Source organism: Borostomias antarcticus (genome assembly GCF_949987555.1).
Source record: "Borostomias antarcticus genome assembly, chromosome: 7".
NCBI lineage: Eukaryota > Metazoa > Chordata > Actinopteri > Stomiiformes > Stomiidae > Borostomias > Borostomias antarcticus.
Genome location: NC_140240.1, coordinates 8,776,566 through 8,802,284, shown reverse-complemented (window position 1 = coordinate 8,802,284; position 25,719 = coordinate 8,776,566). Strand labels below are relative to the sequence as shown.

The following is a 25,719-nucleotide window of genomic DNA, read 5'->3' as shown; positions in this document are numbered from 1 at the left end:
CTGTGTGAAGCAATTAAATGGTATTGATGTGCCCGTAAAAGCGCAATAGGACCTACAGTACACAATGAAATATATGGTCTGCAACATATTCATATTCAGAGGTGGGAGCCGGCGCACTGCACCTGAGGGAGAGAGCGGCTATCTGTGTAAACAGATGTAACCAGGGGAAGAGGAGACGAGCCTGGGGAATGAGCTCTGTGATGTCTAATCGCTTACTAAATCACGCATGACAACATAATTCGCTATTTGGTGGCGGCAGAGGGTGGGGGGGGGGGGTTCGTCAGCCATTTGTGGACAATTTGGGAGCACCGGCAGCCCCACCCCCCACTTTCAGACCAAACAGGTTTCCAGCTGGGTGGATCGAGGCCACTGGTGCACGGAGGGGCCTTCCCCGAGCTCGAGGGGGCCCTGCAACAGCACCCCATGATAGAAGGGGGCTTCGCAGGCACTGGGCCATCCGTGAAATTACATCAACAAACTCCTTTATTGTAATTACATTTGGCTAAATGGGAAGGCAAAGTGTGGGTGTAATGCAATTAACGTGTAATTGACATCCTGGCTAGTTTTGTGTTTTCGAAGACTGCTCTAGGCACAGCAGGGAGTCTGACGTCGCTGGCAGACTGGTCTTATTGCTGTGTTGGCCCTCGAGGCGGAAGGGGGGGTGGGAGGGCGGAGCAGGGAGTTATTTATCTCTGTGTTATTGATCGTCAGGGGGTAGCATGATGTAACCATTAGTTTGAATGGTCAAAACTAATCAAGAAATGCCATTAGTGCAGCCTATTTACAAGACAGATAGGCAGACCGGCAGGAAAACAGACAGACAGAGAGGGAGGCAAAGAGACAGACAGACACACAGACACACAGACACACAGAGACAGAGAGATTACGCTTAAATAGACAGGCAGGAAGACAGACAGGCACAGAGGCAGAAAGACAGGCAGATTGACAGAGAGACAGGCGGAGAGACAGGCCCCCGCAGACTGTAGGCAGAAAAAAAGAAGAAGAAGAAAAAAAAGCAGGCGAGGCTTGTAAGGAACTAGAGAGTTTCTAACTCTGCCCTTGGAGCAGGTTGCTCGGAACGTGTCGCCCTCTAGGCCTGATATCTGCGGTGTGGGGAGTCTTCCTCCTGGGCTACCGACCACACTTTAATCAATAGGGATTGTTCTTCGCTCATCACCATAAAAACATCTCCAATAACCTGCCCTCGGGGAAGCAGCCAAAAGATTGGCATCAGGAAGACATTGTTGTTGTTGTCGCTCATGTCGGGAGAGCGGTTTGCTATTCGACATCCGCTCCGCTTGGGTAATAACTGCGGGCGCTTAGCAACAGCTGAAAAAGGGGAGGGAATTATACAAAGTATAAAAGTGTCCAAAAAAATCATTATATGGGAGCTGCTGTTTCCCCAGTTACTCGTAACTTTGCGAATATTGCGGAGTTATGGGACTGAGCTGGCTTCAAACCCGGGTCTCCTGTCTGACAGTACAAGCATCTTCCATTAGACCAAAAAGGACATTCTCAGCTAAACGGATGCCATTTGTGTGACAAGTCTCAGGCAGGGCTCCTTATCGCTAAGCGTGGCTCCAAACCACCTCTACTACATTTGAATAATGTGTCAGGGATGTTCAGTATGCCATCCATGTGGTGGTGTGTTATCAGCTGTAATGATGCTTCTACAGAGCCCCGGGTAGTCGTGTAGTCAGTAGTTGCGCTAGGTTGCTGAGGGAGGGACTATGTGTTCAACAAGGTCTCTCTGGCACACACACACACACACATAGACACATACACAGGCACACACACATGGGAGCCTAGTTATAGTTGAAAGTGGGGTTGCAGAGTTTGAGAGTGAAGAAAATGGTTTTGCGCGCAGAGCAAATTTTGGGGCAGGAATTTCCCCTGTAGTTATCTACATTAAGTTGACTGATATTTCCATTACCTGTAACTCTTGGGTCCCTTGCTCATGTCTGCTACCTCCTCTCTCTCTGTGTACTGTCACTTCATCGTTCTACATTAAGGAGAGCAATACATTCAGGGTGTTAATAGACTACTGTACTGGTTTGGCACTTTTAGACCACAACATATTTTGTGAGGTTATTGAAATTAGACAAACAGCAATTCAAATCCTACCTAAACAGTAGCCTATTTCAATTCACAACATTAGCTTGCACACCAACAAGACCTGACGTTATAACCGTGGCTCACAATTCAAGCAAGCTAATGTTAGCTAAACAGTGTGCAAGCTAATTAGCAGACCGTCTTTCTAGCTTTTACATCAATCCAGTAAGCCTATGTCAATTCACTTAGCTTGCACACCAACACCAGACCTGGCGTTATAAGCTTAGCTAACGATGCAAGCGAGCTAGCTAAAGCGTGTTCAAGCTAGCTAAGCTAACGATTTTTAGTGTTTAGTTAACGTTATCTATGAGCGTCCAGATTGTCTTTTAAGATCTGACATCAGTCCAGCAAGTTACCTGTTTTTGTTCTTCGGCTTTTTAAATCTTTTTGCTGGGCAGTTTTTAAAAATGAATGGTTCGTTGCCTGTGTCTTAATCTTTTCATATTGCCTTGCTCAGCCAAGCGCAGCAAAATCAACCTGGAAAATCTCCACAATGAGCCACGGGAAGTTAGTAAAATGAAATAGCGTCTGGCGCGCACACAGGGATGTTGGTATTTTCCCGGGAATGCTACAAATGTCATTTTAGACTATATTGACAGAAAACTATTTTTTTGCGTGGCTGTAAGCCAGCGCACCATATATAGCATTTGTCAGGTTGTCACTCCCTCCATCCCTCCGTCCTGTTGTTGACCTGCATTTCTATGTTGCCACCACAAGAGGCAGTAGTCCCAGCACACCAAAATAAATACACTATGACACCGTGCTCTTTCCAGAGCTCTTTCCAGATCCTCGGTACTGTAGTGGATAAAGTGCTTCCCTCTGGAATATGTAGAGTGGGTCGTATGCCCACCTCCCTTGTTCTCTGTAAAGCGCATTGTGTTGCCTCTGGGTATGAAATGTGCTATACAAATAAAGCTTTGATTGATTGATTGATTTGATCAAGTGTCTGCCTCCCATGCGGAAGGCAGGGGTCAGGGGTTCAAGACCCCAGTGGGGAAGATTTTGGGATAGAAGGTATATAAAATGTGGTTACCTGGTGGTGTAATGTCAGTTATTGAATTTATGTGCAGTAATTGAACATTTGAAATACTCAAATAATGTTTAGAAATTATACCTACAGTATATGTGTCTCAGTAATTACCCATTATATATTAGTCTATACTTTACATGTATTTACCAGGTAAATGTTTAGTAACTGGGGGACTATGAGAGGAAGGGTTACCCAAAAAATTTTCTGAGTAAGTTAATTTAGGAATAGAAATCCATACGCCATGGGCCAATGGGCCTAGGATATAGACAATAAACTACCAGTGGAATGGTGATGGAGCAATAGCGGGAGCATTTCAGATTACTAGCGGACCGCTGTCCCTGATGCTAATAACCCGCAGAGGTCCGCTTGCCATTCGATGTGCAAATGGCCAGGAACCAGCCAGTGGATTCGCCAGCTCGTCCATCGAGGACCCGCTGTAGGTCCGCTAGCCTTGTGTTATCTGAGTTTATCCCTTACCTTTGTCCAGAAACAGAAGTTGAACCAATTGCAGCAAAATAACGTTACAGGAATCATTAGTGTAACTGCTTTAGCCACTGACCGCTACCATTAATGTTATGGAAGCTGCTGCTAGTTGTTGTGAGCTCATGAGCTAACTGGCTATCCCACTCGTATTGTGCAGGATTAGCCTTGGAAGCATTGGAACTGATGTGTCCAGGCGACAAGACTTATCTTAATTTATCAGACATTATTTCATGTCGTTTCAATTCACAGCTATTTCAGTGGCATGACTAGCTTCCGTCCTACCAGTCCTGAACAGAAACAAGCCAGCCACGCACATAAGCCAGGCTGGACCTGGCCTGGTTCCCCCAAACTAGCTTAAATCTTATAAAAACAACATAAAAAATATAGCTGCAAGCAGCAATAACGGGGCCAAGCACAACGAACGCATCAAAGCCAACGGGCAAAACACGCCATAGCTACATTGGAGCTATGCATGTGAGCATCTATGTCGCCTGACCAGGTGAATCAGGTCAAATTCATGCAACAGTATCATCATCACCATGATCATCATCATCATCATCATTATACAACTGCATTCACATTCAATTCATCTGACAGCGTCAAGTGAGAGTCAGGTCCTTTTTAGAATCTCATTACATTTATTATATTTTGGTACATATGTTTTAGGAACTATTTCTCTGCATGTCTACATGCCACATGATCATTCTCCAGGCCTTCCATCTGCCTGGAAGGCCCACCTTCACCATCAAGTCTCAATGCGGGGACTTCTTGATAATTCAGCTATTTATGAAGAACACTCACAACTTTTGTTTCTCTCTACACCTCACAGTTTCCAGAAGAATTCTCCCCCCTACACTTGGTGTAAGTAGGCTATGTAGTCTGTGGGCTACTGCGCTCTCCAAGGATGAAGTGTTTAGGCTAAAGGCTACAACCCTCTCCCTGGTTGAAGTGTGTAAGCTATAGAGTGCAAAAGGTACACTTTCCAAACGTGACACTCTTTACCACTCTACCATCCAGTTTGTCACACATGACACATACAATACACAACACTGCACTCCTATCTGTTTGGACAACTAACCTTCCCATCAAACCTGTCATAACATTCCCTAGTTTATTCTCATTTGCACCCTTCTCCAACTATCACCTCTCTACCTATGTCACATGTTACACTAAATGCCTCTCTCACACAGACTCCCACAAAAGCCAGTTCATTTATAATGGCTCTACACAATATCCAGAGTCTTAAAGCAGACTTTAAAGATGTACACACATCAATTCTTTATGAACGCTGATAGCATTTGTGTAACAGAAACATGGCTAACATCTGCCATAGCCACATTTGAACTATGCATGTGACTGTCTTTGTCGCCTGACTAGGTACATCAGGTTAAATTCATGCAACAGCATCATCATACAACCACACTCACAGTTAATTCATCTGATGATGTCAAGTGAGTGTCAGGTCCTTTTAAGCATCTCAACACATTTATTCTATTTTGGGACATATTTTTAGGACCTATTTCTCTGCATGTCTACATCCCACCTGGTCATTCTCCAGGCCTTCCATCTGCCTGGAAGACCCACCTTTACCATCAAGTATCACTGCAGGGATAGCTTGACAATTCAGCAATCTGTGAACAACACTCACAATTCTTGTTTCTCTCTTAACCACAGTTTTCAGAAGAATGCCCCTCTCCTACCCATACATTTGGTGTAAGTAGGCTATGTAATTTAAGGTCTACATTTCCATCCAATTGACCTGAATGACTACTGTCAAACTAAAGTGGAGTCCATATGCATTCAATTGTAGTGATCTTGATTATTTCAGTTAAACAAGCACATTCTTCATATAAGAAGAGACGACACATTGGTTTAATTCTAGCAATGAAAATACAATGAAAGTGCAATGGGGGTCCCTTTGCACAACAATGCTTATATAAACCTCAAAATGTAATCTGACAGTGTTGTGCCCAATTAGTAAGTTGTAGAGCATGCCATCAGCTACGCATACAAGCATTATGAACCCCATTTAGCCACGGGGGGCGCTACAGCAATCAATTGCATTTAAGCCACTTTTAAGAATTTCGGCTCATTATAGCGCCACCCTTTGGCCTAACTGCTTCATATTTCTTCAGTTACCTCAAGATATGGTCTGGTACTACTATATCTGTTTTCGGAAATACCATCCAAGCGGTTAGGCCTAAACAGGAAATGAGCTCTCTAGCGCCCCCATACAGTTTATTCTGGCCAGTAACGGAGGCTTTGCCTCGGGCTGACATTGTTGATATGAACAAAAGGTTTTGTGGTGTTCCATGCATTCCTTCAGAAGTTATATGCCTTTTTGTGAAAAGCCACACCCTCTGCAATATTCAATTGCTCACAGTGGCTATTTTCATCAAGTTTTCTTAATTATGCCGAGATGGAACTTTAGATATTCATTGCTAGATTATATATACTGTGCTTCACGTAGATTGACAAAACTTCCTATGAGGAGATAGATTTTAAGTGTTTTTCAAAAAATGCAAGATTGTTGCAAATTAACATAATCTGAAGTTATGGCTCCTTGAGGCAAATTTGTTCAAGCTGATGAGACATAAATCCCTCCAAAGCTTCATGACTCTAGCTCCAACGGGGCATGACATATGACCATTCAAAGTTTGCAATTTAGCCCCTTTTATGTATTTTGTCTTGTAGTAGCGCCACCCTGTGGCCAATCAGGCGCTTCTTTCTCCAGTGACCATTAGACATACCCTGGTAACACTGTACCGTGGTTCGGAAAGCTCTGCATGGCGGTTAGGCCTAAACTGAAAATGAGCTCTCTAGCGCCCCCATTTGGTTTGATTGGGCCAATAATGCAGTGGCCGCCTCAGGTTATATCTGCACAGATGTCTACCAAGTGGCGTGGTGTTCTGCACAACCCTTAAGAAAGTATACCACTTTATGTGAAAAGCCATGCCCCATGCCATTTTCATTGGCTCATAGTTGCTGTTAAATTTAACTTTTTAAACTTTTGCCGAGATGGAATTTTAGATATCGTTCCCTAGATTGTGTGTAATGGATTTCATGCAGATTGGTCAAAGTCTCTAGGAGGAGATAGATTTTAAGCATTTTTCAAAAAATTCAAAATGGCGGAAAATCTATATAACCGGAAGTTATGGGTCCTTGAGGCAAATTTGTTCATCATGAGGAGAGACATATGTGTGCAAAGTGTCATGTCTGTAGGTTAAATGGGGCCTGAGATATGCCTGTTCAAAGTTCGCAATTTCAGTCGGCTGCTATAGCGCCCCCTTTTGGCCAATCAATGTGAGACTTGCTCCATGGCTTTGGGCCATAAGCCTCTACCATCTTGCAAAGTTTCGTAAAAAGTTACCAATCGGCTATAGGGCCTGGCATAGGCTCCCATGGCGGAAAAAGAATAATAATAACACTACCAATAACAATAGGGTCTTCGCCCCTTCGGGGCTTGGCCCCTAATAACCACAACAAAAAGGCAAAGTGGTGATGAAAAGTGGGTGTTCAAAAGTCCACGTGTGGGTGCACTTGCACCGCTTGCTCTATAGTGCAGGTGCCAGTGCCCACACACACACATACACACACACACACTCGCACAAATACACAGACCTGCTGTGCGTAAAACCAGCCCTCAGCACAATGGACAGCGCCCGGGAGGTAGAGCGCGCCCCGGCCAAATTCAGCTCCAGGGACAGCGCGGCCAGGTGATCAACAGGGTTTACCACCCCTTCGTCGTTGCCCAAGCAACCCTCTACCCCAGCTGCAGCCCAGCTGCAATCAGGGCGGGCGGAGAGAACATGGCTGGAGCCATACTGGGTAATGAGCTGCCAGGCTCTTGAAAAGCCCTGCCGGCGGGAGAAACAGCAGTCTTAGGGCCTGTACAGATTACACAAATTCAGGCCGATTTTGAACGTTGGGAAGGTCGAAAAGCCGTGTAGTGTGACATGATCAAAGATCAGTGATTTGGCATCTGGGACGCCCTTTGACACCCCGACGAAGCATCTAGCATGTCCGAGTTTTTTGTTTTTCCTGCCTAGTCTGACATCTCCTGCGACCATGCCTATGACGTACCTTGATGTTGACCAATAGGATGACAGTGTTCTTTACATGTTAACACATCCATTACTTCAAATTCTCAGTCAGCCCATACTGTCCTCTTCGTGACACCCAGGAACGGGCCCACATTTGTTTTTTCTTTATTTTATTTCTTTGACTCTCTGACTTTGAGCAACACCGCTTGCACCGAATTCCGACTCCCTGGCAGAATCCCACTCCCCTTCTCTTTAGTTCGGTCTGCGCTCATCTGACAAAACGAGTGTTTAGTTTACAGTTTCTAGGCTACCACTCGGCAAAGACCATAACATCACAAGAGGAGCAACTATTTTAGGTTTTAAAATGACCACATCGCAGTGCGAACCTATGGCTAGTTACTGCTATAGCATCTACAATAATAAACTAAGAGAACACTTGGAATAGGAATATTTTTATAGGTAATAGGCCTACATTCATATAAAGTCATATTATTTATCCCTCCTATGAATGAAAATCTTACTTAGTTTAAGTTAGATTTCAAGAACACGCTGAGTGGTCGGTCAAGCTGGGTTCAAACAAAGACTAAATAAAATAGGTTTATTCTGATCTTACGTTTTGCAAACTGGACTCTGAACAGAGATGTGTTTCCCACGCACAGAGTGAGTGAGTGAATGGGACGAGGGAGTGTAGTCTTATAACATGGGAAAGGAAGTGACGTCAAGCAGGACGAACAGGACAGGGAAGTGATGTCACACAGGCACAAATGGTGATTGTCTATGAGAACGGACTGAAAGATAGTTTCCCAGAAGTTATAAAATAATTAACTGAAGAAAAACAATCAGGTAGGAAAACAAAAAAGGACAAATGGTGTGGGTATCACATTGGTGAGACTGAAATTTCATTAACACTCGTTAGCCTGCATCTCTAGGTCACTGGATGGTATTGAGTCGGTAGATAAAAACGAATGAATCCCAGACGAAAATGTAATAGGCTACTTCAACTGTATCAACTGTAGTTTTAATGAGGAAGATATAGCCTAGTTGTGATAGCCTACATATCATCGTTTCGGCAGTCAAAAGATAACTCAAAACTCAAAGATAGTGAAGGGGAGTCAGATTCTGCAGGGGAGTCGGATTTCTTTGGCACAACACACCGCCACCATAATTCTGAGTATAAATAAAGCTTGAATACAGTGCATACAATAGACTACTTCTTCCATGACTGACAATTTCTTGACCAGGCTACCCAAACCCGCGCAATGACGTGCATGGTTTCTGAAAGACAGCATAAAATGATTTGTCGCGGTCATTCGTGTAGTGTTGCCAGTGTCCCGGCCACGACAAGGCAAGAATTTATGGAACTGTGATCGCCTAATCTGACATGGTGACCATTGTGAAAAATCATGTAGTCTGTACAGGCCATTAGGACTCAGTGAGTAGAGGACATGTGGGTACATATGCTACTCAACCGAACCCTGTTTGCAAAGTTACTGATGTTATTTTTCTTGTTGCCTTTAGGAACTGACACCCGAAGCCTGACCGGCTCCCCACGACGGCCCTGGGGCCCGGAAGGAACGAGAGTGTTGCCGCCGGGGATAATTCTTTTGTGTTGCATTTTCCACCTAAGTTCTCTGTTTAAATAAATGTGCTAAGGTGTGGAATAGCTACATGTCTGGACCTTGCTTGTTGTGGTCCGCCTCGGTTGTCCTACCTGGGAGGTTACAACACACACACACACACACACACACACACACAGAGCCCTGCAGTCTGGTTTGTCCCAGCAAGCCTTCACAGAATGCAACGATCCCCCTCTGTGAAAGGCTGGCTAATGCCCAACCCCACCGCGTTGTCTCCGCCAGGCGCCATCCCGCCCTGGGCTGGCTCTATCCTGATCACACACCCCCCAGCACGGCCGACCGCGTGAAGCTTGGCCAGCGTCTCTGGCTTCTCATCTGTTAAAATGCGCTTGATGATCGGTTCCCAGTACCTCTGTTTGAAAAAAAACGTACTGCTGTTTGTGTAAAGGAGCCTACCCACGCAGAGGCCTCTGGGAGTACACTGAGGAGAAACAGGCCGAAAGCAGTGTGTGTGTGTCTGTGTGTGTGTGTATGTGTGTGTGTGTGTGTGTGTAAGAGAGAGAGAGAGAGATGGAGGAGTGCTGAGGGCCATGACAGTGGAGTTGGAAATAGTCGGGTGGGGAGGGGGTTTGAAGAAGGGAGGAGAGGGGAGGGGTGGGAAGATGTTTCTTTATCTGTCTGTCGCTCTGCTGGTAGCTGAAGGCAGACACTGATGACAGTGGAGGGCTTACTGTACGGTCAGACTAGGTAGAGGCCAGGAGGACAGAGGAGGAGAGGAGAAGAGAGGATAAGAGGAGAGGAAAAGAGAGGAGAGGGGGGGGGGGGGTGACTCAAGCACTTACAGTAGCACTGCAGTTTTACAATTCCCCCACTACAGCGAACTTTCCTGCACTGTGAGTGGTGTGTCGTAGCGTGTTAGAGTGTGTGTGTGTGTGTGTGTGTGTGTTTGTGCGTGCGTGGGTGGGTATGTGTGTGGTACTCACGTTGTGCAATCTTGGCCAGGTGTAGACGGTTCACCCAGGAGATCTTACTGAGGGGGCTGGGAGTGTTGAAGACCACCATGAAGCTAACAGGGCGTCCAGACCTGGACACACACACACACACACACACCAAAGAGAGAAGAAAATCCATATAATTATCCCTATTGTTTTGTAAGAAGGAGAGGTGTAGTGGAGGATCATTTTCCTCTGGATGAGGAAAGTGAGGCCTCTAGCACCCTGCTGCTCCCATCATCGGGCTCTTCCCGTCGACAGGAGGAGCTGATCCGCTAACACCGCCACCCGCCCCCCCGCCTAACACTCGGCGCTTCGTCTCGCTTCACTATCCGAGTCCAAACGGGCTCCCGTTGGCTCATAACCCCTAACCGATCACGGCATTTGACGTCGCATACGTCGCATTCGAAGGACGGCGATTGGCCTGGTCGGAATTCTGACAGGGAAATCATTCCGGACGTAGAGCCTTTCCAGATCCCGTGTCACATTTTGGAAATGAAAATTAAAGTGGGCGTGCGATTCAGGGGCCGGAGCCAGGCTGCGGACCCCCAGCTCCGGAGGATGCGAGAGGATGAGGAAGAGTGAACCAAGGTTCTCTGTCAATTGTGGAAGGTGACCGTCGTATGATGTGTGAAATGGAGGAGAACCTCGTCTGGAGTGGATCAATAACATGAAGGCCCAGAGGAGTTATAGGACAGAAAGAGACCGTGAGAGCGGCGTGACGGCGAAATCACAAGGACACGGCCATCAGATGAAAAGAACAGAAAATAGGAGTAAGAATAGGAGTAAGAAAACATCTCTCTCATAACACACACACATTCCAGGACAGACGTGCCACTTTGGTAGAACCAACTGTTCTCTTTTTCTCCCTCCGAGTGCAGAAAACATATTTATTTGTTATATAAACCATATGGTTTCATGCGGCATGGACCTCATCAAGGTCACCAGTTCCCTGCTCGCTTCTAGTCAACAATGAGCCTTTTCCATGCTGTCTGCGTCTTCTTTCTCTTTCAATTTCAGCAAACAGATCCTATTACCTTTAGCCTGTGTGCGTGCTAAGCGTGTGGAGGTGAGTGTGAAAGACAGAGCGCGGTGATTTGAATACGCAACGCTGTGAGAACCGGGAGTGAAGATGCCTCTGCAGTCACCCTGTACCGGCGCGTACCTACTGTCCTATAGAGACTTTCCTGACACAATACAATTACACGCGCGCACACGCCCGTGTGCGCACACACAGACAAACACGCTCGATCGTTTGCTGGGATGTTCACACGCAAATACACACACACACACCCACGCACACACACACCCCTACGCATACACACACACACAGGGGTACAGACATTTCGCATTCAGATAGACATTACAAGGTAATTGACTGAAAATGATGCACGGACTGAGAATCTGCCTCGGTCATACCTGTCTGCCTAGCTGCTCCCAATTCAATTCTACTCGGGGAGAGAGAGGGGGGCGGGCTAGGCAGAGAGGAAGAGAACGAGAGTGAGAGACGAATGAGATGGAAGGCTGAAAAGAAAAACGGAGAAAGGTACAATGAGTAGAGAGGGAGAGAGAGATGTAAATAAAGAGAGAGCTCACAGGGACAGAATGATTTGAGTAAGATCTTCAACTTCGCCGACGCTGCTGGGAGAAGTGGAGTGAAAAGGGGACCGTTCATGGCGCTGACGCGACAGAGGCAGTTTGCTGGGCAGAGGTTCAGAAACGGCGAGAGAGAGGAGAATCAGATTTCTGTCCAGGTCGGACGGGTGATGCCCGACCCCCACGTCGCTCCCCAGCTAACTAGACCCGTTGACCGACGTCCGCACTGTGGTGACTGACCAGAATGAATAAGTACAGCTCAGGAGAGGAGAGGAGGGGGGAGGAGGGGAGAAGAGGGGACGGCAGAGGGAGAGGAGAGAAAAGGACAGGACAAGAGAGTTGAGAGGGAAGGACAGAAGAGGAGAAGGAGAAGAGAGGAGAGGAGACATCTGGTGGAGGGGAGAGGAGGAGGGGAGGGGAAGAGGGGATATGGGGACCTGGACTGGTCTGATTTATGTCTGCGGGTCAGCGCCGAGGCACATGTGACGCTAACGCTCAAGGACAGGACAGATGTCGGAATGAGGGCTTAGCTGGAGCCTGTCACAAAACCTGGCGAACACACACCTCCCGCCTCCAGACACGGGGAGGTCACACACACACACGCACACAAACACACACGCACACACACACAAACTCACTCACTCAAATCTGTTCCCCACACACAGAGAGGTCACACAAAGGTCAAACACACACACGCACACAAAGACACACAAACACACACGCTCAACCCCGTTCCCCGACACACAGAGAGGTCACACAAACATGCACACACCTCCACGCTCTCGACAGCCCGAGGGCCAGCGAAGGTCAAGGAGGCACTCCGGTTTAGAGAGCTGCAGGTCAGGAAGGACGACCACGACGACAACCTGGTCTGCACTGTATCTCTCTCCTCCGCCAACCCCAGGTGCTCCGCCCACCCCAGGTGCCCTGGTTAACTCATGGCCCACAGAGCAAAGCACACACATTTGGAACCAAAGTAAACAAGACAAAAATCTGTTGCAGCCACATGCAGCGTGTTACGTTCTGTTTATGCCGGACGCTTGAGTTTAGGTGTGCCCTTACACATTGTGTGTGCGCACGTGTGTGGGTGTGTGCACGCGTGCGTGCGCTTGTTATCAAAAGATATGAAGTCCCCTGAAGAGAAATCGAGGCGAAACACATGGCCCTGGGAGAAGTCAACGCCCTGACAGCTGACCCTCTGAGCTGTTAAAGACAAGAGTGAGAATGATTTGTAATGCTTGCTTATGATGTTTAGAAGTAATCTTTAGATACGAACCATGATAGAACTTGTATTCTATCAATCAATTAATCAAAGCTTTATTTGTATAGCGCATTTCATACCCAGAGGCAACACAATGCGCTTTACAGAGAACAAGGGAGGTGGGCATTCTACTCCTTTGAACCTCTAATCACAGAATAGGGACAGCCTGGACATGCCTGTTCAAGATCAAGAGACCATTTAGCCATTTAGTCATAATGATTGTTTTAGTTATTTGTCTTATCATGGTGACTTGCAAAATATAAGTATGTCATGGTGACTTGCCTTGGACCCCTGTGAAAACGAGATGAGATATGCATCTCACAGGGCTATCCATTAATAAACTTCCCACAACATGATTGAATGATGATTCTGCAGAAGTGTCGTGTTTACTCTGATGTATGGGAGGCGAGAGGGTGAGGGGAAAGAGCATGAGCTAGGGAGCATCGATGCTTCTTGCGATCCCCAGAGTGGATGCCAATGTTGTTGCCAAACTTGGCGTAGGACTTGACCTTGAGAGATCAGCCAGCACGTGCTGTATCGATGACACCCGCCCACCGGGTCCTGACGACTAAAGAAGTCGACCAATGGCTAGGACCGATGGCTAGGAAATGAGGTATTTCTGAGTTTCCGGGTTTGAATCTAAAGAATTAATGAAGTCTGATCAGTTGGTAAAATGATATCTCCTCAAATAACCCATTTTCTATAGGCTACTGTCTCTGCTGTAGCTAATCCAAAAAAGCAGTTTGCAATTCAGACCGGTCAAACTGAGAAACCTAGCCTACATTATAAGTAACGGCAACCAGATTGTCAGAGAAGCCTAGTAGCCAGCTGCCCCTGTAGCAGTGCTCTACTGCCCCTTGTGGTTGCGGGTTGTAATATTATTTTGCCGCCCCTGCCACTGTCGTTGTTGCTCTGACCACGTGGTAGGGCAAAGTATTGAAGTTTGGGCGACTGTAGGCTACAGGTATGTGATACGTTCCGAATCACATACTTTCATACTACATAGTATGCCAAAAATTGATGTAGTATGTCCCAATACATACTGTAGTATGCCACATGCAGTATGGGAAAATACCAGGATGTCCTACATCTTTAGATATTGTGACCCACAATCCTGTGCGCAGTGGAAATTACGTCACATGTGCACGTCGTTTTTCTTATAGCTCCATGGTCGCTACAGCTGTGGGCGAATCAAACTAATGTCCCTTTATGGAATGCGATGGACGTCGTCAAATCTCAAGGCGCAATGTTATGACAAGGTAGTATGCCCCAATTCGATGCGTACTGCATGCAAAATACGTACTTTCAAGGGGCAGCTGAAGTACGTACTGGTAGTAAAAAGTAGAAGTATCTGATTTCGGAACGCAGCCCTAGTGATCAATTATGACACAGAGAAGAGTCTTATTTGTGATAAGGTCATATATGTGCCACCACATGGTCCCAGTGCCTGAACGTCATCTACGTATATGATCTGCTGATCAAGTTCTGTTGGTTGTCCCTTGCACCAGGCTCAAGACCAGAGGTGACAGAGCCTTTGAGTCTGCGGCACCTACAGTAGATTGCGCAATGCTCTTCCTCAGTTCTGGAGAGCTGCGGCCTCTGCGGATATCTTTAAGAAGCAGCTAAAGACGCTTCTGTTTAGACAGGCGTTTGCTGAATCAATTTGACTGTATTTCTATGACTGTAACTAACTGTAGTCCAGTTTTTATTTTATTTTATTGATTCTTTGTATGCATTTTCGCGTGTGAAGCACTTTTGTGAGTGCTCTCTGTGAGAAGTACTGTACAAATAAAATTTACTTTTTACTTATTAACTTACTTACTTACTGTACTGTACCCATACCTGACATTTTGTAGTTTTTCTTTTTATTATCTTGTATTTATTTGTTTACTGTGTGAACTAGAGATGGAAATTAGCTTTCCGCTACATCTACTTTTTGTATACTTTCTTTTTTCTTTTTATTATTTGCATTTGTATTTTGTACTGCCCCTTGCACTGTCCTGTCTTTGCACTGTCCTGTCTCATCCCTGCACCCTGTCCAATGTTATCTCAATGTTACACACCATGCCTGAAAGCAAATTCCTACTATGTTGAACAAAACTACATGGCAATAAAAAATAATTCTGATTGATTCTGATCTGGTGCAACCATCTTTTTATTTCCCATGAAATGGCCGATGTACTGCACCTATGTCCCTTTTAAACAAATTCAACTAGACTTCAAGGTGGCAGCAGAGCTAGATGGCTGGTTAAAGGGGATGTGTTTAAAGGGGAGGTTAATGAACTGCTGCTACTCGCAGGCTGGTGACTCAGAGCCAGCGCTAGAGATTCCCCCCACGTCCTCAGAGTCCTGCTGTGTGCGGGAAGCCTTCTGTGTGTGTGTGTGTGTGTGTGTGTGTGTGTGTGTGTGTGTGTGTGTGTGTGTGTGTGTGCGAGTGTGGGTGTGTGTGTGCGTGTGTGTATGTGTGTGTGTGTGCGTGTGTGTGTGTGTGTGCATAGAGGTCGTGATGTGCTGCTGACTAACGGACCACGCGTGGCCATGACAGGAGGAGATGCACTCAGGGGGCCCTGTTGTGGACTCGCTCTCTCACTGGTGTGTGTGTATGTGTGTGTGTGTGCGTGCGTGCGTGTGGCTGGAAAAAGCTAAAATAAAAGGCATGGAGGGAGGAAAAGAGAAACGAGAGAACAAACGCCCGTTAGAGCCGGTCTGCCTGCTGTTCTCTCTCCCAATGGGCTGGGTCTCATACAGCGCGTCTCTCTCTCTCTCTCTCTCTCTCTCTCTCTCTCTCCCTCTCTCACACACACACACTGACACTCACCCCATATTTCCCTTCCCCCGCCCCCACACACACACACACACACACACACACTCCTTCTGTTCTATGTTACCGCTAATGACAGTTCCATCCTCAGGAGCTGAGGCCGGAGCGGTGGCGCCCCCACCCCCTCCTCCAGAGGGCCCGGGGGCGTTCTCGCGACATCTGGCCCCGGCCAGACAACATTGAAGTGGGCAGACTGGCTCTGCTGCTCAGCGCCGCCACTCAAGCTGTCCCTTGGTTGCCACGTTTAGGCACCCACCCCCCCCCCCCCCCCGCCCGCCCATCTCTCTCTCTCTATTTATATATATTATTTTTGTCTATCTCTATTTCTCGGTCTCTCTCTTTCTCTCTCACCCTCCCTCTCTCTCTCTTTCTTTCTCTCTTTCCGGCTCTCTCTTTCCTTCTTTCTCTCTCTCTCTCGCTCTCCTTTACTCTCTACCTCTTTCTCTCCCTCCTTCCTAGCCCATTCTAACTCCAAACCCCTCCTCCCCCTCCTCCTCCCCTCGCGCCTTTCTTACTGACCCTCCCTCTCTCTATCTGCCCCCCCCTCTCTCCCAGAGCCACACTCGCAGGCGCCCTCAGACCCGCAGGACGGATGAATCATGCTTGCGCGCACGCTTCCATTCTAACACCTCCGCATGAGCGGCACGCTTAAACACGACCGCAGCGGCCCTCCTGTTGAAGACTATTGTCCTCTTTCCCGAAGAAAGAGAGCACAGCGGCGTCCAGAGATAAAGGTTTCCTCTACGGCGGGGAACACAGGCTTAGCCAGCACAAGAGCTCTTTGAACGACCAAGGCTGACGTCGGCCAATTACGCTATCAGGCAGCAGTCAGCCCGCAGGCCAGGTAATGCGCTCGGAGCGTTTACGCAGAGAGCAAACGCAGCGTCAGCTCGCTTCATCATCATAACATTAGCCCCGACGAGCATTAAAATGTTTTGTCACCGGCTATTACGTTTTAGTGCACCGAGCGACGGCCTGTTTGCAGAGTTATGGATGGAGTCTTTGGAGTCAAGACGGGCCATGCGAACGCGTAGAGTTCAGCTTTTCTCCCCGCTAGGGATCACAGAGAACAGTGCGTAGTAGCCTAGTTTAGTATGGAGTATAGTGCAGTACATAGTGTACTATAGCTTAGTATGTGTGGGGTGTGGGGCCTGTGAACGGGTGCTGAGTGCTGAGTGACTGAGTTGGGGAGATTCTGCAGGGTGTGATGTGAGGTCCTACTGGAGGTCCCACCCAGTCATAAGAATAATGAAGAAGCTTTGACGGAGAGCTTCATTGGACAGTGGACCTTCCAAAAACTACTGTGCATGTCAGATCAGGGCTGAAAATTAACACCCGCCACCCGCCAATGGCGGGTAAAATTTCCATTTGGCAACTAAATTTTGGAGGCTATCCGCCACGCTGGCAGGTAAATGTTTGTACCAATAGAGTCATGTAATAAATTATGTGCGCGATGTCGCCACATCCATGCCATAGACCGGCGTTCTGTTTGTTGTGTGTTGTAATTAAATAGCTCCCCCGCTGCACCAAATAAAGTTTTCAGTCACATGACTGTTGCGGAGCCTCGCGCACTAGGAGAGACTGGTGACGCGAGGCTACTCGCGCCCAGAAATTCGTTCCCATTTACCTCAGAGGACGCGCGCTACTACAGTCGACACCTCTGGTGTCTTTGTAGCCTTTGGCCTCTTCCTTAAGCATGTATTCAACATAATACTATTATCTGAATGAAAAGTACTGAAACAGATGTATAATGTGACAAAAAAAGCAATTTATTATTTTGGCCGGTAAAAAATATACTTGGCTGGTGGATTTTTTAATCTACCAGTTCCCTTGGCCAAAAAGTTAATTTTCAGCCCTGTGTGAGATAGAATATTCACCCACTACAGCTTGTTGTATGAATTGCATTGCATAATCATCTACGCTAAGAGCATTGCATAATAGCCTCTCTCTATCTCTCAAAAGCCTGTGCCCAGCATGCAATCAAAAGGTGCTGGTAAGTGGCAAAAATTTAATCATATTTTTTAAAAAGGGTGGGGTGTGCCGTTAAATCTGTGGCTGCAACTGTGGCTGCACACTTAGACAGGACTTGCCGAGTGATCTCATGTATTGAGCGAGGCGTTTCTCATACAGCTTCAGCCAGCTTAGAGTATGAGCCTGATGAAGCTGTATGCGAAACGTTTAGGTCAATAAATGAGATCACTCTGCAAGTCCTGTCTAAGTGCGTGGTATGTAGCCATGGCACCCCCTTTTTTGATATATACGGTATATATATATATATATATATATATATATATATATATATATATATATATATATACTGTAAATAAGTAAGTAAGTAAGTAAGGGGGGTAAACGTGGCCTACCAACCCCCCCCCCCCCCCCCCTCTCTCTTTCTCAACTCTCTTCCTCTCTCTCTCTCCTTTCTCTCTTTCTCCTCTCTCTTTCTCTCTCTATCTCTCTGTCTCTCCTTTATCTCTCCCTCACTCCACATGGATGATAATCCTTCATATATATATACAGGCTGTGTGACTCACTTGTCAGGCCTGCCAGGAACCTGCAGACGGAGTCGGCATTTGTTGGCGCTCTGGATCTGCTCCTCCTTGATGCGTATGAGTCTCTGCAGGGCCAGGCACCAGTCCTGGGCCACCGTGGTGTTCAGGTTCTGCAGGCAACACAGGGAGGAACACACACACAGGAACACACACACACACACATACACACACAGGGGCAAGCACAGGAACACACACAGAGGAAAACACACACACACACAGGAGCAAACACAGGAACACATACAGAGGAACACACACACACACACACACACAAATCAACCGGGACACACACACACACACACACACAGGGAGGAAACACACAGGAACACACACACACACATGCGCACACAGGGGGGATTAAAGGGTCAGCATCATTGGATACTGAGCCAGCTGCAGTGCAAAGCCCAGGAGGAGAGCAATGCCCTATGTGACATTTCTCCATGTAAATATAAATAAATAAGAAGATCTAGCAAGACTATAGGCTGGACTAGGCTTTAGTCTGACAGAGTATGTATAACTCGGAAGATCTAGCAAGACTAGACTGGACTTAGTCTCAACGCCAGACCCATGAGAGTTCTTTCACTGATACACTACATAGCTAAGCTAACTACGTTACTACATGCTGCAGATCGTTCTATGGGTTTGGGACACTTCATGCAAAAATCTGGTGTTCAAATCCTGGCAATTCATTGGTAGTGCCGGAATCCGGGCGACACCAATCAGTAAAGACTTTCGCAATCAGTCGTTCCCACCCATAGATGTGCCCCGCCCATCTAACCTGGGCTAGCGTCTCTCATTTGCTGATACGACCTGTCACTCTTTCAATTTTGACCCGTCGATACACCCTCAGAACACCAGCTTGGGCGGCAAAGTGGCACAGACTCTATTATGTAGTATGCAGAGCACAGCGAACATAATATTTAAAGGATAAGGACACTGAATTTCATGTTTAGCCCTATTCCTGGCTTCCCTGGCATGTATCTGACTAGTACAGGTTAAAATATTTCTGTTTTGTGCAGTACAAACTACTGTGTCAATAATGTCAGCGAGCGCACCCTGGCTCGTTGCACACTCGAAAATCTCTGAAAAGTATGATATACGTGGATTTCAAGTTCAGGAATTACATGGTTTATGCTTACCAAGCTCTGAAGTCGTCCTGAAAACACCATAGGTCCTTTTGCCTCAGCATTTCAAAACAACAGTAACTTGTTGGAGGACAACAGTACTAATTTCACAGAACATACAACAGCCATCCCTTCACGCTGTAAACCTCCGCGAAATTCGGATTCAGATGAATTTCGCGGAATGTTCGGTGAAATTAGTACAGAAATGTTACAGTTTTTACATTAGCGGTGTTTAACGAAGCGGGTCTACTGTAGGGTCCATGGATAAAGAAGTGGGTACGGGGCACGCTCTTTATTGAAAATGGCCCCACAGACAGCTCTATAAAGCTTCTGTGCTGTAAAGAATATTAGGCTACATCAAGCCATATGGCTGAGGCACTAGAACACCGTCAGGCATAATGTCTCCTTCAACACGTCTACTGCATTCCTGCTACCATACAGTCCCTCTGGTCACATAGAGTCCAATCCATCTCCGAAGTTGATGAGCCATGCAGAGGTAATTCCTCTATTTGTTTGGTGGACAACTTTATTAGAACAGGGCGGAGTCTGGAGTGTGAAAACCAGTTTGGAGGGAAGCCAATGGCCGTGCTGCTCCGGGTGCGGAGGACGCTGTGCTCGTTAGAGGGGGTGGAGAGTGGCGAAGGGCGCCGCCATTAGACTGAGAAGCTCTTTGGGTGATTGCCGGAGCCAACGCAGGCGTCAAAGTACGATGGCGCGTTAATGTGTGGGAGGGCGGACCGCTACTGGGAAGTGTCCTGATTTGAACATGTCCCACTGTGTTTGAGATGGAGGGAGGGAGAGAGAGGGAGAAAGAGAGAGAGAGAAAGAGAGAGAAAGACACTGGTTCCTCCTCCAGAGGGTCTCAAAATCTGAGACTTCTATTCACGTTCTATCCTCATCGTTGTGGTATGGTTGGATAATTCTGTCTTTGTTGTTGTCCTTTTTAATTTTACAGTTACTCTTTGTGCATCCTTCAGTTTCACCTCTTCACCTTCTCAGCGGGTCATGGGTTCAGATCTACGGTCAAGTGGGTTGCTGTTCAGATAATATTGTTCATTTCATACATTTTCAACCAGTATCAAAAAATGTCATAGGTTCATAGTGTTAAACAAGTATTTTGGTATTTAGCATCATACGCCCTGTTATAAGGCTATTACTGTTACGGCTCGCATGCCCTCGCCTCCACAACCGTCTCCCTCTCTCCCCTCTGGGCCCGCTGCGCGCTCGGGGCGTCCTACGCGCTCTACCGCACGTCGCATCAGCCCGGGCATACAACGCTCTGGCTCTCCGGAGTTTCCCCCCACTGCCGGGCGTTCCCCGTCTCCGGCCAGCTCCGCGGACTCGGCAGTCTCCTCCCTCTCCGGTGACGAAGAATCGGATCCCGACATGCCCAGCACATCGGCCCGTGCGCAAAGACAAGAACGGCGCGCTCGTCTCCGACGATGACGCTGGCGCGGCTCTACTCACCGGTTTCCAATTATCATCACCACACCTGTCCCTCGTTCTGCAATCACCTTCAACCTCTACAAGAACCTGGTCTACACTCCACTCATCGCCAGATCTTACCATAATACTCTTGAGTTCCTGCCTGACCCACGTCTGTACGATTACCCCGCTCCTGCCTGACCACCGCCTGTACGACCCCGCTCCTGCCTGACCATCGCCTGTACGACAACCCCGCTCCTGCCTGAACATCGCCTGTACGACAACGCTCCTGCCTGACCATCGCCTGTACGACAACCCCGCTCCTGCCTGAACATCGCCTGTACGACAACCCCGCTCCTGCCTGACCATCGCCTGTACGACAACCCCGCTCCTGCCTGACCATCGCCTGTACGACAACCCCGCTCCTGCCTGACCATCGCCTGTACGACTACCACGCTCCTGCCTGACCATCGGCTGTACGACTACCACATCCCCCTTTTTGATCTTATTAAATCGCCCCTCCGGGCTTTACCGTTCCTTGCCTCCTCCTTTCCTGTTGCGCCTGGGTCCCAAAACCAAACCCTCACAATTACGATCATATAGGCAAGGCAAGGTAAGTTTATTTATATACATGTAGCACATTTCAGCCACAGGACAATTCAAGGTGCTTTACATGAGACATTAAAAGCATTAAAACAAAAAGAAAGACATTATAGACATTTAAAATAAAAAGCAGGACAAATTAAAAGCATTAAAACAAAAAGCTAAACATTATAGACATTTAAAACAAAAAGCAGGACAAATAGAATACAAGAATAAAAGTGACAGTGCAGTATACAGATAAACATACCTCCTCTTAGAAAGCAGTGGCAAAAAGAAATGTCCTCAGGCTTGTTTTAAAAGAACCAAGAGTTGCAGCAGACCTGCAGTTTTCTGGAAATTTGTTCCAGATATGTGGGGCATAAAAACTGAATGCTGCTTCTCTATGTTTTGTTTTAACTCTGGGGACAGAAAGCAGACCTGTGCCAGACGACCTGAGGGGTCTGGATGGTTCATAGCATATGAGCAGATCAGAAATATATTTTGGCCCTAGACCATTCAGTGCTTTGTAAACCAACAGCAGTATTTTAAAGTAAATTCTTTGACAGACAGGAAGCCAGTGTAAAGACCTTAGAACTGGTGTGATACGATCCACTTTCTTAGTCTCAGTGAGGACTCGAGCAGCAGCGTTCTGAATCAGCTGCAGCTGTCTGATCGATTTTTTAGAGAGACCTGTATACACGCCGTTACAGTAGTCGAGTCTACTGAAGATAAATGCATGGACAAGTTTTTCCAAATCCTTCTGGGACATAAATCCTTTGATCCTTGATATACTGTACAATGGTCTATTATAAACATATTGACAGAATGTGGGGCGGGTGTAGCTCAGGAGGTAGAGCGGGTCGTCCAATGATCGTAGAGTCGGCGGTTTGAATCCCGGCTCCTCCTGACGAATGTCGAATGTCGAAGTGTCCTTGGGCAAGACACTGAACCCCAAATTGCTCCCAATGAGCAGGCTAGCACCTCTAATGGCAGCTGCTGCCATTGATGTGTGTGTATGTGTTAGTGAATGACTGAATGAGAGGCCTTCATTGTAAAGCGCTTTGGATAAAAGCGCTATATAAGTGCAGTCCTTTGACCATTATTAATGACCATTAATGTGCACTCTTGAGATATTAGTGCTCATTGTTCATGTCACAGCTAAGTACACCATGGATCTATGGATATATACTGTATGCCCAGAGAGATCCATTAAATGCCCAGCTGATGGTTCTCTATTCTATGAGCATATGCCCATAAAGATCAATTGTGTACTTAGCTGTGAGCAATGAGCACTAATGTCTAAAGGATGCACAATCTGTCAAAATGTCTATATGGTCCGTTGTATATGATCGTAAATAACTGTAGGAGCCAAAACTATGATTTATTTGTCCTCCTTTACACTTATGATTCATGTGTGTGCACTAATTGTTTTGTGAGCTTTTGCCCCCTCTGTAGGCTGGAGGACCTACTTAAGCCAGAGGTGGAGTCATCTAGGGCGTGGCTGTAATGGGAGCGTGCACTCTTTTGACCACACACACAGAGCCTTTGTTTGTTTGCAAGCCTTTTATTTAAGCTTTGAGTATTTTCTTTTCCTATATTATATGTAAAATATTGAGACTGGATTGAGACTGGATTAAACCGTCGATTTACTTTGAAACTACTCCTCTGGACATTGGATTATTTTTTGTTTTTCCTTTTAGTGCGAATCCCCCATTCGGCCTCCACAGTGGCTATGACATTGTACCTCAACTTGAAAATGAACTTTGAAAATAGCCACTACAATAACCTTGTAACAGGGCTTATGATGCTAAATACCAAACTACTCATTTAAAAGTTGCAAGTGGAAATGGTTTGGAGCAAAAAGCTCTGCGTGGCAGTGTGTGCTTCTTTGTGAGGCTGTGTGCGGTTGAGTGCGAGGCTGGGTGAGGCTGGGTGAGGTTGGGTGTGAGGCTGGGTATGGCTGAGAGTGAGACTGGGTGAGAGGCTGAGTGTGAGGCTGGGTGTGGCTGGTTATGAGGCTTAGTATGGCTGAGCGTGAGGCTGGGTGAGAGGCCGGGTGTGGTTAAGAGTGAGGCTGGGTGTGAGGCCGGGTGTGATTAAGAGTGAGGCTGGGTGTGAGGCCGGGTGTGGTTAAGAGTGAGGCTGGGTGTGAGGCCGGGTGTGATTAAGAGTGAGGCTGGGTGTGAGGCCGGGTGTGGTTAAGAGTGAGGCTGGGTGTGGTTGAGAGTGAGGCTGGGTGTGAGGCTGAGCATGAGGCTGGATGAGGCTGTCTGGAAGATTACAACTCTAGGTGCCCAGGTCATGAAATATTTGCAGCTGATACTTTAGCCAAGTGTTGTGGAAGGCTATATATTTTGGTAGGGATTTCATTTCAGGCATCCTCAAAATATAATGATAAAAACAATGTTGTAGATGAAGATGGTGCTAACCAGACTTTAACCCATGTCCTTCACAAAAATAATGACGTGAAAACTATATGCTCTCCAATCTTCCTTTTTTAAGCAAAATTTTAGAAAAAATAGTTTTGAAACAGCTGAGCTCCAATCAGGTTTTAGGTCCCACCACAGTACAGAGACAGCCTTGGTAAGAGTAGTGAATGACCTCAGGCTCAACATGGACACAAAGAAACTCTCCATCCTCGTTCTTCTAGACCTGAGCCCAGCATTGAGCGCAACCACAATATCCTCATAGACAGGTTACACACTTGTGTTGGCCTGTCTGGTACTGTGCTAAACTGGTTTAATTCTTACCTCACAGACAGAGAGTTCTTTGTGCCCTCAATTAACATTCCTCAGCAAACTATGGGATCAACTGTGGTGTTCCTCAAGGCTGGATATTGGGTCCACTCCTTTTTAGTCTCTACCCTTTGGCAATGTCATGAGGAGACATGACATCAACTTTCATAGCTATGCTGACGACACACAGCTTTATATTGCCGGGTCTCCCGATGACACAAGCCCCATTGACACGCTTTATAACTGCATATTAGACATAAACTCCTGGATGGCCACCTCCAACTTCCTCCAACTTAATCAGGACAAAACTGAGGTACATGTCATTGGAGTAGAGGCAGGGAGAGAGAATCTGACCACTAAACTAAAGTCACTGGCACTCAGCCCTAAGCACCAAGCTAAGAACCTGGGTGTCATTTTAGACTCTAATTTATGGCTTGATGCCCACATCCGAAATGTGACCAAATCGTCCTTTTATCATCTTAAAAACATTACCAGAGTGCGTCCTTTCCTCTCCCTGGTAAACACAGAGAGACTGGTACATGCATTTATCACCAGCAGACTGGAATACTGTAATGCTCTCCTTTCTGGTCTGCCAAAAAAAGCCTTAAACCAATTACAACTGGTCCAAAATTCAGCAGCTTGTGTGCTGACCAGGACCAGAAGGAGAGCACACATTACACTGATTTTAAAATCACTGCACTGGTTACCTGTTAGTTTTAGAATTGATTTTAAGATAATTTTATTGATTTATTGATTTAAACACTGAATGGTCATGGCCCTGAATATATGTCTGACATGGTTTTAAATTATGGTTTTAAATTATGCTCTTGGTGTACTGCCTTTTTATTTTATTTATATTATATATATATATATAAATATTATTATTTGTTTTGTATTGTGTCTGCTCTCTTTTCCTGCTTTTTTATGTTCAGCACTTGGAGTTGCACTTTGTGTATGACTTGTGCTATATAAATAAAGTTTGATTGATTGATTGATTGATTGATGCTCTCACCAGCTGGGCCAAACAGGACCATGGGTAAACGCCAAGGTTGTGTAGCGTGCCCGCCGACAACACAAAGAGCAAAGGTCAAAGGTGAAGTGTAGTTTCTTGGTCTGATCTGATCTAGTCACTCTCCAGACTCAAATATTACGTTGAATCGCTGCGCTCCAAATACTACATAATAGAGTTTGTACCTCTTTGCCGCCCAAACTAGAGTCCTGAGTGCGTATCAACGGGTCAAAATTGAAAGAGTGACAGGTTGTAACAGCAAATGAGAAACACTAGCCCAGGTTAGATGGGCGGGGCATATCTATGGGTGGGATTCCGGCGCTACTAATGAATTGCCAGGATTTGAACACCAGATTTTTGCATTAAGTGTCCCAGACCCA

At 46.5% G+C, this 25,719-nt stretch overlaps 1 protein-coding gene across 1 annotated transcript in view; it reads right to left on the bottom strand.

Moving 5' to 3' along the window:
- Window positions 1–25,719, bottom strand: part of arhgef10la (Rho guanine nucleotide exchange factor (GEF) 10-like a) — a gene marked incomplete at both ends in the record, with an annotated part of 137,567 nt that overhangs the window by 74,591 nt on the left and 37,257 nt on the right. Inside the window, 2 exons of the mRNA XM_084441320.1 lie at window positions 10,229–10,329; window positions 18,450–18,577. Coding sequence (XP_084297446.1) covers window positions 10,229–10,329; window positions 18,450–18,577 — 229 coding nt within the window. The remainder of the gene's footprint in view (window positions 1–10,228; window positions 10,330–18,449; window positions 18,578–25,719) is intronic.